Raw genomic sequence first — 15,036 nt, 5'->3', positions numbered from 1 at the left:
GTTTGGCCCCTTGTTCCGCACTGTAACCAATCACTATTTGTCAATGTACTCTGTCGATTATTCTTTCTGTCTATTGTGTACGTACTGTGTACGCTCCCTTGGCCGCAGAAAAATGCTTTTCACTGTACTTCGGTACACGTGACAATAAATGAATCAATCGATCATGTCTCTTAAATTAGCTCACTGACTGAGAGCTTGGTCAACAACGTAGTTTGTAGGGAAGGCCTTGAAGCAAGAGAGAGAGGCAAAGAGGCAGAGAGCTTTGGGGAGGGGCATCAGAGCTGAGTAGACCTCCCCAAATGCCAGATGTTTTTGTCTATTATTTATTGTGCTGACCACCTGTGCTATGGCCGGCCTTCGCCACCAAGGATTTCGTAATATTCAAAGAAAAATAGTCTGGGATACCAGTGGGATTATTTTTAAAATGGGGGTCAGGTAAGTAAACACCCCTGCCACCCCTTCCTCACCGCTCATAGGCCAGCAGGCCGGAGCTCGATGAAGTTGGCTGGCACACTGTGGTTTGGCAGCGGCAGTTGTGCCACCAGAAGCAGCTGGTATTCGCTCGACAGCATGGGGAACAGGATGCCACTATTGCCTGCGATTGGTACAAGGCCTTTGGCCAAAAATGGGCAGCTGCAGTCTTCACTTGTCACCACGATCATCAGATGCAGTTGCCTCTCTTGCATTTGACAGTGATGTTACCGGACACGATTGACACAAACCTTACCAGATGCAGTTGGCATAAATGGCACACACATTCTGCCCGAGTGGTGCAAGTGGGAATGCCACAGTGATCACATGGAATACTGATCTTAGAATTTACATAGTCCGCATCAAACAGCCATTTTTTTTCAATTAAAAATTTCCATAACATATCGTTTGCATAACTATTTTAAAACAGTGCATCGAATGTCAATATGAGTATTATCTAAAGATTAGAAAATTGCCACGGTTAAAGTAATATTCAATCAGCGTGAATTTCTGCGTCACTTTTATTCAACCAATATTTGCATTCCTGTGGCATCTGTAAGATCTCTGTTGAGACTGATACGTTTAAAGAGAAATTGAATTTCGAGTTAACAATTGAAAACTTTTAAAAACTTTTATTGCAACAAATGACTAAGAACACTATTGACTAAACACGATTTTCTTTTAATAAGCAACTTGTACTTTAAAGTTCAGAGACATGATTGTGCATTTAACTTTTTACACAACCTGAAAACTCCCACTTTGGTGATCTGTTACACTGTCCCTTAAGTGGATACTTCATCCTCGAGGAAATAGTGATAAATTATTCTCAACTCTTGGTGGGTTGCTTTCTTTTTTACTTTTCCAGCTGGGAACCGTCTGCTTCTAGAACTAACTGTTACCGTGACAGTGACTTTGGAGATGCTTTCCCTCTAGCGTAGGCGAGACTATTCTTCCAACATCTTTTAATTCCTCATAAACTCAGTCTCTTTAATCTGAGCCCAAGCTCCCACCAAAATTCTTCAGGAAGGACATCGGGGACAGGACTGCTTAAGGTACAGCACTGACTGCCTCAATCACCTGCTTCCTGCCTCAAAAATGGCTGCAGACCACCCAAGCAAAATGATTTCAGTCTGTGATATATTCATTGATGTAATCTAATCCCCAAAATGGCTCCCTCTGCCTCCTTCCTCATGGTAACATCGAACATAATGAACTTGCATCCAGCCAGAAATGCCAATTATTCATCTTTGATCTCCACTGCCATTCATCTCAGAAGTAAATTATTTGCAACCCAATACCAACGCTACCTTTCTGGGTTTGTGGGAGACTCAAAATCTACTTGTCACAAACTCAAGAGGCTGCTGCCATTGTCTCCAAGCATAAATACCTTGCACCTTATTTTCAGTGAATAAGCTAAGCCCTCTTTTGATCGTGGAAATCAAAGCACCTAAGCTTATTGCTAAACAGACTGCAGAGCAGGTCACATGACCCCCCTTTGTTGACTGCAAATTTCAAGGTACGGTGCCAAAATACAATAATTTAATAACCTTCATAACTGAACCACAGCATCCCACAGTGAAACATCGAGGGCTCGATTCTCCGTCCTGGGACTCCCGGAATGTGTCCCCCGATGGGACGGAAAATCGGGTGTTGAGGCAAAATCGGGATTGGTGCCCGAATGGCATGCTCCGATCCCCCGCTGGTGGCGTGAACAAGTTCCATGCCGCATGCCAGCAAGAGCATGTGAATAACCCATTTGCATCTCTTCAGGCGGCCTGGTGCCCTATGTTCTGGCCTCACGTGATTCTCTGCGGCTGGAAATCACATGGGGGTGGTTCAGTTCTGGTCTCTACAATTGTGGCACTGGCATGATGGACTTGGGGGTGGGGAGGGACCAATTTACATGGGGGGGGGGTCAGGGTTGATTTGCGGTGTGGGGGATGGGGTGGACGGCCATCCGCTAATAATGGCGGCCTGATAGTGGGATTCTCCGGGAATCCCACGTATTCCAAGCCATGCAGAAATTCCATGGCGTGGAACACTGAATTGCATCCCGCTCTACAAACACGAACGAATCGTAAAACTGGTGCAATTCAGCTCTGGCTGGAGAATGCTCTCCCAAACGGAGAATCACTGAAATCCTTTGCACAATGAGTTCCTTAAAGAGACTGTCGATATGTCGATGAATGTGGCATTCTGCCACAGCTACCTCAGAAATAAACCAATGAGATGAGTGAGAATATTATGGGCTGGGTTCTCCGGACCCCCAACCGAGGGCTGGGTTCTCCGCACCCCGACGGCGAAATCAAGGTTGGCGCCGGGGTGGAGAATCCAGTTTCCCACATGGAATCGGGACCAGTGCCTGCTCCCCGATTCTCCGGGCCTTGAAAAGTGGCGCACTCGGAGAGTACGCCACGCCGCGTATCCCTCCCTGTGGCCATTGCTGGAGGCCTGGCCTGTCATTCTCCGCCCCTGAATGGCCGTAGTCCCGACGGCGTGGATCTAACATGGTCTAGCCAGTCGGGATACTAGCGTGGCGGCTGTGGACTCGGGCGGGTGAGCGGCCGAGTGGGGGCACTATTTGGAGGGTCCAGCTCCGCAGTCTGAGTCCGCCACGGAGCACGGTGAAGCCGCTGGAAGCCACCACCGTGTGCATGGACGGCCCCTGACCCAGAGGTGGCGGCTCGTATCTGCAGCAAAAGCTGCTAGTTTCATGCAGGTTCACTGTTAGCCCCCTGCAGGGTGAGCAATATGTGGCCACAGTTTTTCTGGTGTGAAAGGCCACAGTTCTTACGAAGACGTGGGGACATAATTACAAAAACAGAGAATCCAGCCCCGGGTGTTTCTCGGTGGCATAACATTCTCTGGTGGCGCGATTCTCTACTCCTGCCGCTTGTCAACGGGATTTTCCATTGAAGTTACCCATGGCTCCTGGCGAGAAGGCAACAAGTTAAACCGAGGTGACCACTGCATAACGGATTGAATGTCCAACCCTGTCTTAAGTGTGAAACCACTTGATTTGCCCTTCCCAATGTATCCAGGTCGGCAATGTCAACCTTTAAAAAAGGAGCACTTCAAATGGCATTAAATTTCAATGGGCATGACAGATAGAAGCCAATCAGGTCAATACGAGGGCAGAATGCCCTGCGAAAATTGGCGTTTACTCTACTGATTATTATTTTTTATAGTTATTTTATTCCATCTCTCTTGGCAGCTCTTTTATCATAGATTGCCTGATGGAAGAGCTCAGCCATTGACGTTTGAGTCACACGCCCGCTTCATCTCTTTAAATGTCCTGGCTATATCCCAAGCTGTCCCATTTGGACATCATCTCCTGAAGGCAGCCATTCATTTATGCCGCAGAAATAGGACTTTAAAAGAGATTTCCCCAGTGTACCCAGAGGCGGAGAGGATTGATCCCTGCCTTTTGACGTGAAGCTGCCTTGCCATCGCTTGGCACACTCGCCTCCGTCTTGCCCATCAGTGGGCAATAGCTCATTTTCAGAATGCCCTCTCTTTTTGTTTGGCAGATTTCAATTCGCCACAGGAAGCATGGCCTTTTGCACTTTGAAACACAAAGAGAGAAGGACTTGCGTTGACATAACGCCCGTCACATCCTCTGAAAGCACCAAGGCGCTTCAGAGCCAATTACGCATTTGTGAATTGAAATTACCGTTGTACGTTTTCAAGAAGGGTAGCACGTTAGCATTGTGGATAGCACAATCGCTTCACAGCTCCAGGGACCCAGGTTTGATTCCGTCTTGGGTCACTGTCTGTGCGGAGTCTGCACAACCTCCCCGTGTCTGCGTGGGTTTCCTCCGGGTGCTCCGGTTTCCTCCCACAGTCCAAAGATGTGCAGGTTAGGTGGATTGGCCATGATAAATTGCCCTTAGTGTCCTAAATTGCCCTTAGTGTTGGGTGGGGTTACCGAGTTATGGGGATAGGGTGGAGGTGTTGACCTTGGGTAGGGGGTAGGGTGCTCTTTCCAAGAGCCGGTGCAGACTCGATGGGCCGAATGTCCTCCTTCTGCACTGCAAATTCTATGTAAAGAAGCAGTTAGATACGGCACTTGGGGCGAAGGGAATCAAAGGGTATGGGAGAAAGCGGGATTCGACTAGTGAGTGGGATGATCAGCCATGATCATAATGAATGACGGAGCGGGCTTGAAGGGCCGAATGGCCTCCTCCTGCTCCTATTTTTTCTATGTTTCTACGTCTTGCAGGAAACATGGCAGCCAATTCATGTACAGTAAGCTCCCACAACCAGCAGCCTGGCAATGGTCCAGGTGGTCTGCTTCTCATGATATTAGTTGAGGGATAAATATTGGCCAGGAGAACTCACCTGATCTTCTTCAAAACTGTGCCATGGGCTCTCCATCTACCTGAGATGGAGAACGGGATTTTAAATGCCCCCATTTAAAAGACAACGCTTCCGACAGAGCTACACTCCCTCCTGTGTTGGGTGGGAGGGTCCCCTGTCATAGCCATAAAATTAAGTCTAAATTTCTTGACATCTCTTCACCTTTTCTATTTATTTTTCTCTTCTCCAGTCCAGGACTGAACTGTACAGACACCAGGGTGGTTCCCGATCATGTATGCAAACTATGCTGATGTATATTGGTTTTATGAATCATAGAACTTATAGTGCAGAAGGAGGCCATTCGGCCCATCGAGTCTGCACCAGCCCTTGGAAAGAGCACCCTACCTAAGCCCAGACCTCGACCTTATCCCCATAACCCAGTAACCCCACCTAACTTTTCTTGAAAATGAAATGAAATGAAAATTGCTTATTGTCACAAGTAGGCTTCAAATGAAGTTACTGTGAAAAGCCCCTAGTCGCCACATTCTGGCACCTGTTCGGAGAGGCTGTTACGGGAAGTGAACCGTGCTGCTGGCCTGCCTTGGTCTGCTTTCAAAGCCAGCGATTTAGCCCTGTGCTAATCAGCCCCATGACACTAAGGGCAATTTAGCATGGCCAATCCACCTAACCTGCACATCTTTGGACTGTGGGAGGAAACCAGAGCACCCAGAGGAAACCCACGCAGACACGGGGAGAACGTGTAGACTCTACACAGATAGTGACCCAAGCCATGAATCGATCCAGGGATCCTGGAGCTGTGAAGCAACTGGGCTGACCACTGTGCTACTGTGCCTCCCGAGGGGGCACTCAGGTGGGATTGGGAGAGGTGGTGAGGGGCAGTAAGGACATTACAATAAGCTTCAACAGCCTTTTATCAAATGATGTGGGAGAAAGTGGGATTCGCCTATTGAGTGGGATGATCAGCCGTGATAATGAATGACGGAGCGGGCTTGAAGGGCTGAATGGCCTTCTCCTGCTCTTATTTTTTCTATGTTTCTGCGTATTGCAGGAAACATGGCAGTCAATTCATGTACAGTAAGCTCCCACAACCAGCAGTGTGGCAATGGTCCAGGTGGTCTGCTTCACACAATATATGGAGAAGCTGCAATCACAGCAAGATGTGTGTGAATCTCTGCAGGTTGGGGAATGTTCATTGGGTGATTTCAAAGTGGGAACTGTTCTCAGTACAGAAGTTAAACCTGGTGTCTTTCTGTAAAAAGGGTTATTTTTGTGTCCTATGGATATTGCAAGGAAAGCCGAAGAGTTACTCATAGCATACTGTATTCTTTGGGGATTTATTGGTGTGGATAGTTGGTAAGGTGTTTACTGTGGGTTTATAAAGTGTTAACTGGTTTCATAAATAAACATTGTTTTAATTAAAAGTACTGTAGATTTCTGTTGCATTGCACCTGCAGATTGAGCTTGTGTGCTCCCCATACCACAATCTATGGGTTGTGGGTCAGGTTAGGGGCAGCACGGTAGCATTGTGGATAGCACAACTGCTTCACAGCTCCAGGGTCCCAGGTTCGATTCCGACTTGGGTCACTGTCTGTGCGGAGTCTGCACATCCTCCCCGTGTCTGCGTGGGTTTCCTCCGGGTGCTCCGGTTTCCTCCCACAGTCCAAAGATGTGCAGGTTAGGTGGATTGGCCATGCTAAATTGCCCTTAGTGTCCAAAATTGTCCTTAGTGTTGGGTGGGGTTACTGGGTTATGGGGATAGGGTGACGGTGTTGACCTTGGGTAGGGTGCTCTTTCCCAGAGCCGGTGCAGACTCGATGGGCCGAATGGCCTCCTTCTGCACTGTAAATTCTATGAGGTGAACTCCATGATACACTTTGGGGTTCTCTAAACCCTGGCCCATAACACCGGTTACCAGATTCAAGAAAGAAATCTCAATCGTTTATGGCACAGTTGAATGTTAGGGAGATTTTCATGAGCTGAGAGCAAGACTGGAGCCCAGAGAACACTGGGTTTGTAGGTGGGACGGGCAAGACTCAATCTCTCAGCCCAGGGGTGGCCCTTCACTGCAGAGAGAGAGACAGAGAGATCAGGAGTCTTCGGGGAGGTTTTCCTCTATGCCCTTAAGAGTACCTGTCCTCAGTCCTCAGTAACAAGAGATTAGCCCTCTTTTAAACCATCTTCTGGTGGTGCCCTGTATTTGCCCAATTTATGATCACTCTTCCTGCACGGTTTCACTTAAGTGATTTTCATTTCCTTAACAAAGGAGGGGCAAGTTTCTCTTTCGAAATGTGAAACAAATAGAAATCCAAAACTTAAGGCAAACATTGAACTTGTACAAAAAGGCTACGCACAGTTAGTACAATATCATCAGATCCACATCCACGCGACATTCATTGATAGAGAGAAGTTAGAATCAATGAGTGGTTTATAAGGTGTACAAGCTACGATTTTCTCAGTGTCACACGCCCCAACATTGGTGCTTGCCACCAACATGGGGGGGACCATATCATTATACATCAACCTCCGCGATTTGTGTGTGAAGCCTGCCGTCAATCAGTAACTGCCGCGATAATGACTTTGGTTGAAGGAAGAGGAAAATTGAAGGTTGTGCACAATAAGAAAATCATGATACACTTTGGGGTACACTTGCATGTGTTACAAAAGTAGTCTCGACTGTGATTGAACTTAATACTTAGTCCTTGGATGAACACTTGGCACATCTTAACATTCGAAGCTAAGGACCACGTGCTGGCACATGCGATTAGGATTGGCAGATCATGCGGCAGTGCAGACTCGATGGGCCGAAGGGCCTTTTCTGCACTGTATTTTTCTGTGATACCTGTGGAGGCTCATCTCTTTCATATGGGGGAACACAGATTTGTGACTCCCAAAAGGCAATAGAGTCTGGGAAAATTGGACCTGGCAAGATTGCTATCAATCAATTTTTGTTGGACAAGGGTATCAAGAAATATGAGTTGAATGGAGCTCAGGAACAGTAACCACGATGAAAGCGAATGGCAGAATGTGTTTGAGGGACTGAATGGACCATGTCGGCACCCAAGTGGTCACATTAGGCACCAAAGAGTGTGTGCTGGCCATAATAGGGTTAAAGCTTTAATTGTAAAGGATTTAAATCTTTACGAATGAAGCTAAATATGTTTGCAAGCTGAATTTTGACTTGGCAGAGTCGCACTCCAGCAATGAGGTGACTTTCCTGAAGAGGTGAAGACGACACGATTCAAAGCGAATGGTCAAGTTTCGCTCATGTAATTGCTTTGCTTGTCGGTGCAATGTCCCGCACCACAAGGGGTCGGCCTCCATTGTGTTATTGCGGGAGGAACAATAGCCGAAATCCTCCCTCCTCCGTAGCGGGCTGGGATTTTCCGGTGCCACTGGGAGTGAATGGAGTTTCGGCTGGAACGCCAAATTATCCCTTCTTGCCCACCACAGACAGTGCCGGAGAATTCCGCCCAATGGATTCTCCAATTCATCTCCCTCCACAAGTGACAAATGGCTCGGAAGCCACATTTCTACGAAGACAATCTCCTCTTAAAATTCAAAAATCGATCATAAACCTCATCGCAATGTTAAAATTGTTGTCACGGTGACCGAATAAATGTTCACATTCTTCACCTTTGATGACTTTTTCAATACGTTTAGCATTACTTGCCGATGGAGAATTCGCTTAGATACTAATGACATCATCACGGGAAATAGTGAGGCGCAAATGACATCATCAGGGGAATTAACATATATAGTCGGACAAGGAGCTGGGATACTGATGGGATCGTCAGAAAGCAACGATATATTCTTGTGTGTAACCATATCCTTAACACTGAAAATGTCCTTTAACGCTCTTGGGATGGAGGGAGATGAATAAATACAAACAGATAAAGGAAGAGGTCTAAGAAGGAGAAACTGTCTAAAAACCTGGTTGAAGCAAGGGACTTCAAGAAGGTTTTAAAAGGTGGAGAGAGAATTGAAGAGGGTTCAACAGCCGTTTTCAGAGAGTGAGATGAGCGTGGCTACAGGTGAGGAGGAAGGAGGTTTGGGTGCACAAAGGGCTAAGGTCAGCAGGTCAAAGGATGCTGCAGTGGAAATTAGGCTGAAGGGGTGTGTGGATGTTGGGTGCCATTGAAGAGATGCGGAAGGAGGTTTTAACTTGAATGCGTCGGCAGATGGGAACCAACAATAACCAACAAGGATATGGATGAGGCAACAAACAGGGCATGATGCAGGTGCCTACTGTGGTGAATGTGATTCACACCGGATTATAATCTGTATATACATGTGCCTATATTGTAAGTGCAGTTGCACTACCTGACCACCAGGGGGAGTAGCTCTGGGAATGCTCGAGAATTGTACTGGGCTTCTCCCTTGGTTCCGCCCAGGACTCCTCCCCCGGGAGCTGCTGTATAAAGATCAGTGCCACATGGTCAGCCGGCCAGTTCACCGAAAGTTCGATGGCTAACCGGCTGGCTCTGTTGTGAGTATATTAAAACCGCTATTCTAATCCTACAAGCATGTGTCCGTAGAATTGTTGGTTCCATCACCTACATGTTGGTGGTGTATTTGCAGTTTATGCAGGACAAGAGGTCAGTGTTGGAGAAATGGAACCTTAATGAGGTGGAAGAGTGGGTCAACATTTCCCAGTCATGCTGGGGCTAGGTAGGGCCAGGAACGGGCAATACTATTGAGTTGGAAATAAGTGGTTTCAGTGCATGGATCTCGGCCTTGAAACTCAGCTCTGGGTCAAACAGGAAACAAAGGATTTGGGCCGGAATTCTGCAGTCATTAGGATTCTCTGTTCCCGCCCATAGCCCCCCCCCCCCCCCCCCCACCCCCCACGGGTTTCTCGGTGGCGTGGGGGCATCTTTAATGGGCATTCCCATCGACGAGCGGCGAAAACAGCGAATCCCCTCCCCCACCAAGCGAACGGCCCGCCGCATAGAAACACGCGGCTGGGCAGTTGGAGGATCCAGCCCTTGAGTATATCGAGTGGGTGAAGAGGGAGGAATGGCGTCGGAAGGGGAAAAGGGGCTTCGTTTTTCTTGGTGCTCGGTCGGAGAAAATTCTGCCTTGCCCGTGACTTGTCGAATAGCACAGAGGTGGTTGTGGATGGAGGGAGGATGATGGGGAGGTGCCAATGGGTTCCTCCACATGGGAGATGCCCGCATGCAAAAAACAGACAGCCACTGGGAGGAGACATGCAGGTAGGACGAGAGAAGAGGCTGGATGCCAATCGCAACTCCGTGGTGAAATTGGAATGGTAACAACAGCAGGCAAAATAACTTGGCTGCCGAAGTCTCCATCTCAGATGGGCCATTCACTTTGACCCTGTGCTGAAGTTGAACTAACAGGCGCAGTTGGAATGTTAACAAAAAAATGCAACGCATTCCAGGTCAGTAATTATTAAGCAACGCAAATTAAATTTCTGCACTTGCTTTCCTTGGAGGCAGGAAATGTGGACTCCAGGATTCACAATTAAAAGTTGTTGGTGGGGTGCGGCGGGGGGGGGGGGGGGGGGGGGGGGGGGAATAAACATTAAAAATAAATGTCATTTTTCAGTTCCTTTGTCTCCAGAAAGCTTCCAGTCGTGCGGGATGGTGTAAACACAATTGTTCACGCTAAGTTCATGTGAACAGTGAGAATCTCTCAGTGGGGACAACCACAGATTGTCTCCCGTCAATCTCGGACAAGCCTGCGATCAACATCAAACATAACACTCGGGTGAAGTATATACAGTTACTGATCTATCACAACTGGCAGAAATAGTTTAGCTGATGAATTAAGCGCACCAACAAACAAAAATATTGACATCAGCACGATTGTTCCCTGAGCGCCAACGATTTACCAATAAGGGAGATGATGACACCCGGTGTGATTTATACAAGGGGGGGCCTAGCAGTTCTTAAGGCAAGGCATTTTAAAGTAAATTCCAAGTCTGCCCTTTAAACCAGAGCTGCTCTAGCCTAAGCCCCCAGTTTAACAGCAGCTGAACGGGTGCCTTTCCCAGGTCTGGCTTCACAAGCGTTGAATTCCTGCCGCTCTTTGCGGAGAGAAGATGGCCCTTCTCGCCATCTGACACAGAGCAAGCGCTTGACGTCACTAACAAGCAGAGGTAACAAAACCCCCGTGAGTAGTTAAGCTGTGCCCCCAACCAGCCAGGCTTAGAGGCGGAGGCCAACATCTTAGATTCATCAACCTTGATGCTGACGGCAATTGCTTTAACATTCTGACATTGCCGACGGGAAAAAAAAACAAGATTATTTGTAAACAGCGCTCCCGACCTGTCAGTAAAGCAACACTTTTGTGCATTTGCCAATTGCGAGAAGGGACATTAAGTGGGCAAATTAAATTGTACTTGGCGTGGCTTGCTATTTGTCAGTGATTTCAAGCACATGATTATCGATTAAATCTCTTGGCCAGCTAGCTGCACACAACACAATGTGGTGACTTGTCAGGGTCAGGCCGCTTTGGTTGATGAGAGCTCATTTTAAAGGTGTAAGTCTAATTTTGGATTTGATAACTACCTCCTCGACCTTCGCTGTCTGCCGGTTTCACCTGAATCGGGCGGTTCATCTGCGAAAACAAGAAAGAAAGGGCAATTAGGAACTCTGGAGTGAAATATATGAAGCAGAAAAGCTAAAAAGCAAAACCCACCGAAGACCTATTTCGCCTCACCTACAGGTGAAGCAACAGCACACTTGAGCACGTAACGTTCAGGCCCACAGTTGGAAATGTTAGCACAGATTCATGGCTGATACGGGTCCAGTGTCTCAAATTCGATTACCCTGGGACTGAGTTCCTGCCGGATTTCATATCTTGCCAGATTTCAGGTTGGACGGTTCGGGTCCATGGGCATTTTTGGTCAGCAGGGAGGCACAGTGGTTGGCACTGCTGCCTCACAGCGCCGGGGGGGGGGGGGGGAGGGGGGTTCGATTCCGACCTCGGGTGACTGTGCGGAGTCTGCAAGTTCTCCCCGTGTGTGCGTGGGTTTCCTCCGGGTGCTTCGGTTTCCTCCCACAGTCCAAAGATGTCTGGGTTAGATGGATGGCCATGATAAATTGTACAAGGGTTGTACAGGTTAGATTAAGGGGTTATTGTGATAGGGCGGGAAAGTGGAGTTGGGTAGAGTGCTCTTTCGGAGAGTCGGTACGGGCTCAATGGACTGAATGGCCTCCTTCTGCACTGTTGGGATTCTATGATTCTATGCTCCGGTTTCCCCCCACAGTCCAAAGATGTGCAGGTTAGGTGGATTGGCCGTGCTAAATTGCTCCTCGGTGTCCAAAAGGTTCGGTGGGGTTATGGGGTTACGGGGATAGGGCAGAGGAGTGGGCTGAGGTAGGGCACTCTTTTGCAGAGTCGGTGCAGACCCGATGGGTCAAATGCTCTCCTTCGCCACTGTAGGGATTCTAAGTTGGGGGAGTTAAGGTCAAAGGTCAGAGTGTGGCAGTAGACGGACAAGTGGCGAAGAGGATAAATAGTCAGGCACCGCATCGCACTACTGCTGAATTGTCCAGGGAAAGTTATTTTTACATTCTTATTCCATTAAAATTAATGCATAGCACATTCAAAAATCATCCAGTTTTTTGTAGTAGCAGCTGTTTTTGGACAGCGTACTGTACTTGCAAATAACCAAAAGAGAGGTCTGCCACCAGGAAGGAAGGGCGTTAGCTGGAATACAAAACCAGTTGATGCCTGATCTCCCCCGAAAATAGGCAAGTCCATTAAAAATATAACAAAAACAGGGGTTCACTGTGAAAAGACAATAACTGATTGTGATGACTCACTCATCTCTCAGTAGGTTAATGTTTCGATACATTGACAACTGCCGGAAGCGTACTCAGATTTTGCGACAAATGGACTTTGAGTCCATGCGAGATTTTCAGATCGTTTGGTGGTCTAAAAATCTGGCAAGCATCTGACTCCAGGTAAATGTTCCTCCAGTCAAAAGATCTCAGCAGACTTCAATTCCATTAAATGCTGCAGAGAATGCTGGGTTACGGACACAATTTTCCACATCACGCTCTTAACAGCATTGCGTACTCCCTCGGGTACCAGAGACTGGCTAAGTGAATTGCCCGTTCTTGCCCCGCCGCTCTCAACACCCACCCACCTCCCCCTCCCAAACACCCCTGATCCAACACGAGATTTTCGTTACACCCAATATCTGTCATGAAAGCAGCTTTTGAGACGATGCCAACTTTATCACGTTAGTGTCAACTGGGATTCTGGGGGCTGACTAGCTGCCTTGAATAATAGATTGCAAAGATGCTTTTAAGGAGAACCCATCACTTCAAAGTGTGCGAGAATGCAACAAGATATATTGTGTACAGTAAAATGGTTCAAACGATGATTTCCATATCTTGACTGTCACACAGTTGGCGGCCAACGAAATGTTGTTCATCCGGAGAGAGAGGAACATTCCGTCGCACTTGCTGGCGAACTATTAGGAGGAGAGAACGTGCAGATTGCAGAAAAAGGGCAGAGGTCGGACCTGTCTGTCACGCATTCATTCTTGGAATAGTCCAAGACAAAAAGACTTGCCTCACACGATCCCCAGGCCTCCCAAAACGTATGAAAAACCTTTGAGCATATTCAAAAGGCGGCTGGATATAGCACTTGGGGGAAATGGGATCAAAGGCTATGGGGAGGAAGCAGGATTAGGCTATTGAGTTGGATGATCAGCCATGATCGTGATGAATGGCGGAGCAGGCTCGAAGGACCAAAAGGCCTTCTCCTGCTCCTATCTTCTATGTATCTATGTAAAACGCTTTAGACCCCAGTGAAGTACTTCTGAAGTGTAATCACTGTTGTAGCTCGGGAAACAATGTGCGCACCGCTTGCTGATGGAGGTGTGTTAGTCAGGGGCGGGCCCCTGGCAGAACTCGCTTGCCCTTCTTTGAATAATGCCACGAGATCGCTTCACCCATCGGAGAGGGCATGCTGATTCTCGTTTAGAAATCTCATCTGCAAGACGTTGGGCACGATTCATCCACCGCGTTGAACCTGGCACGGAGTCGGGCGAGATGGCTGAATGCCGGGAGTGGCCCAACTCAGGCTTTGCGCCGGGCGCCAGGCCGATCACTGGGCCTGATCCAGACAGCTATATTTGAATGAGCCATGTAATATTCCCGACAGCGCATTCTCCCGGGTCCCGGGTGTCACCGGCCTCACCTGCAAGGCCTCACCTGAGCGCCAACTACTACTGGTCTCCGCAAGCGGAGACTAGACATGATGGTCACTCAAGGGTCTCAGAGGCCATTGGAGCCTCCCACCCCCCCCCCACAGTTGGTCGGAGACATGGAAGGGCAGTACCCTGACACTCCACCTGGAAACCTGGCAGTGCCAACTTGGAACTGCCAAGGTGCCCAGTTGGCACTGGCGAGGGTCGGGGTTTGAGAGGAACATGCCCAGAAAAAGGGAGGGGGTGAAGGGTGGGCATGAAGGGAGGGGGTGAAGGGGGGCATGAATGGCCCTCATAAAGATTGGGGGGGGGGGGGGGTTAGGTCTGAAAGGAGGGAGTCGAAAGGTGGGATGGGGAGGGGCCTGTAAAGGGGGGCTATCAGCGACCCCAGAGCAGGGTGCCCTCACTTGGGGGTAGTGTGGGGCAATACCCCTGTGTGCGGGGGAGGGGGGCTGCCATAGCCCATGGGTGGGAGTGTGGGGGGGGGGGGCACAAGCTCACTTAGAGATCGGGGCATCCTTTCAAAATGGCGGCCCAATCTCTGAGGAGCCGGTCTTGAAAACATTTCTAAGTGTGGGCTGGACCCGGGGAGAGTCTCCCCAAGGACCAAATGAAAAAACGACTTGAGTGTGGGTGAATCGAGGTCTGGATCTCACTCAAAAAGCCACTTATTTTGGACAGTTCAGCACTTTCTCAATACTGCATTGGGAAGGAGCGTCGGCCTAGATTGCTACGCTCAAACTTCTGGAACGCACCGGCTCTGGCTCAGAGATGAGAATGCTACCAATGGAGCCATGACTCACAATGCCAACTGACTGAGCCCAAGTGTGAAGACTGACCAGTTGAGTCAAATGCAAGTTCGAACCTTACCCCAGCCTGGGCAAGGATTGAAGCGATGGAATTTATTTTAAACTCACTCATTTTCTGCGTAATTGATTGGTTTATTTCATTGCTGGGTTTCTACAATTAAAGCTCCATTTTTCTTTTGGGCAATTAATTTTTTTAAATATCTAGAGAATGGGCACCTTCTGTAAACCCCCCCCCCCCCCCCGTCA

The 15,036-nt window shown here is 48.4% G+C and overlaps 1 protein-coding gene across 9 annotated transcripts in view; it reads right to left on the bottom strand.

Moving 5' to 3' along the window:
• The window catches only part of celf6 (CUGBP Elav-like family member 6), a 781,535-nt gene that overhangs the window by 253,868 nt on the left and 512,631 nt on the right, over positions 1 to 15,036 (bottom strand). For all 9 annotated transcript variants that reach the window (XM_038784119.1, XM_038784111.1, XM_038784115.1 and 6 more), the window contains exon 3: positions 11,325 to 11,373. In XM_038784119.1, coding sequence (XP_038640047.1) covers positions 11,325 to 11,373 — 49 coding nt within the window. The remainder of the gene's footprint in view (positions 1 to 11,324; positions 11,374 to 15,036) is intronic.

The sequence above is a fragment of the Scyliorhinus canicula genome, chromosome 24 (genome assembly GCF_902713615.1).
Source record: "Scyliorhinus canicula chromosome 24, sScyCan1.1, whole genome shotgun sequence".
Taxonomy (NCBI): Eukaryota; Metazoa; Chordata; class Chondrichthyes; order Carcharhiniformes; family Scyliorhinidae; genus Scyliorhinus; species Scyliorhinus canicula.
Note: the sequence above shows the minus strand (reverse complement) of the source record. Positions and strands in the feature narration are given on the sequence as shown.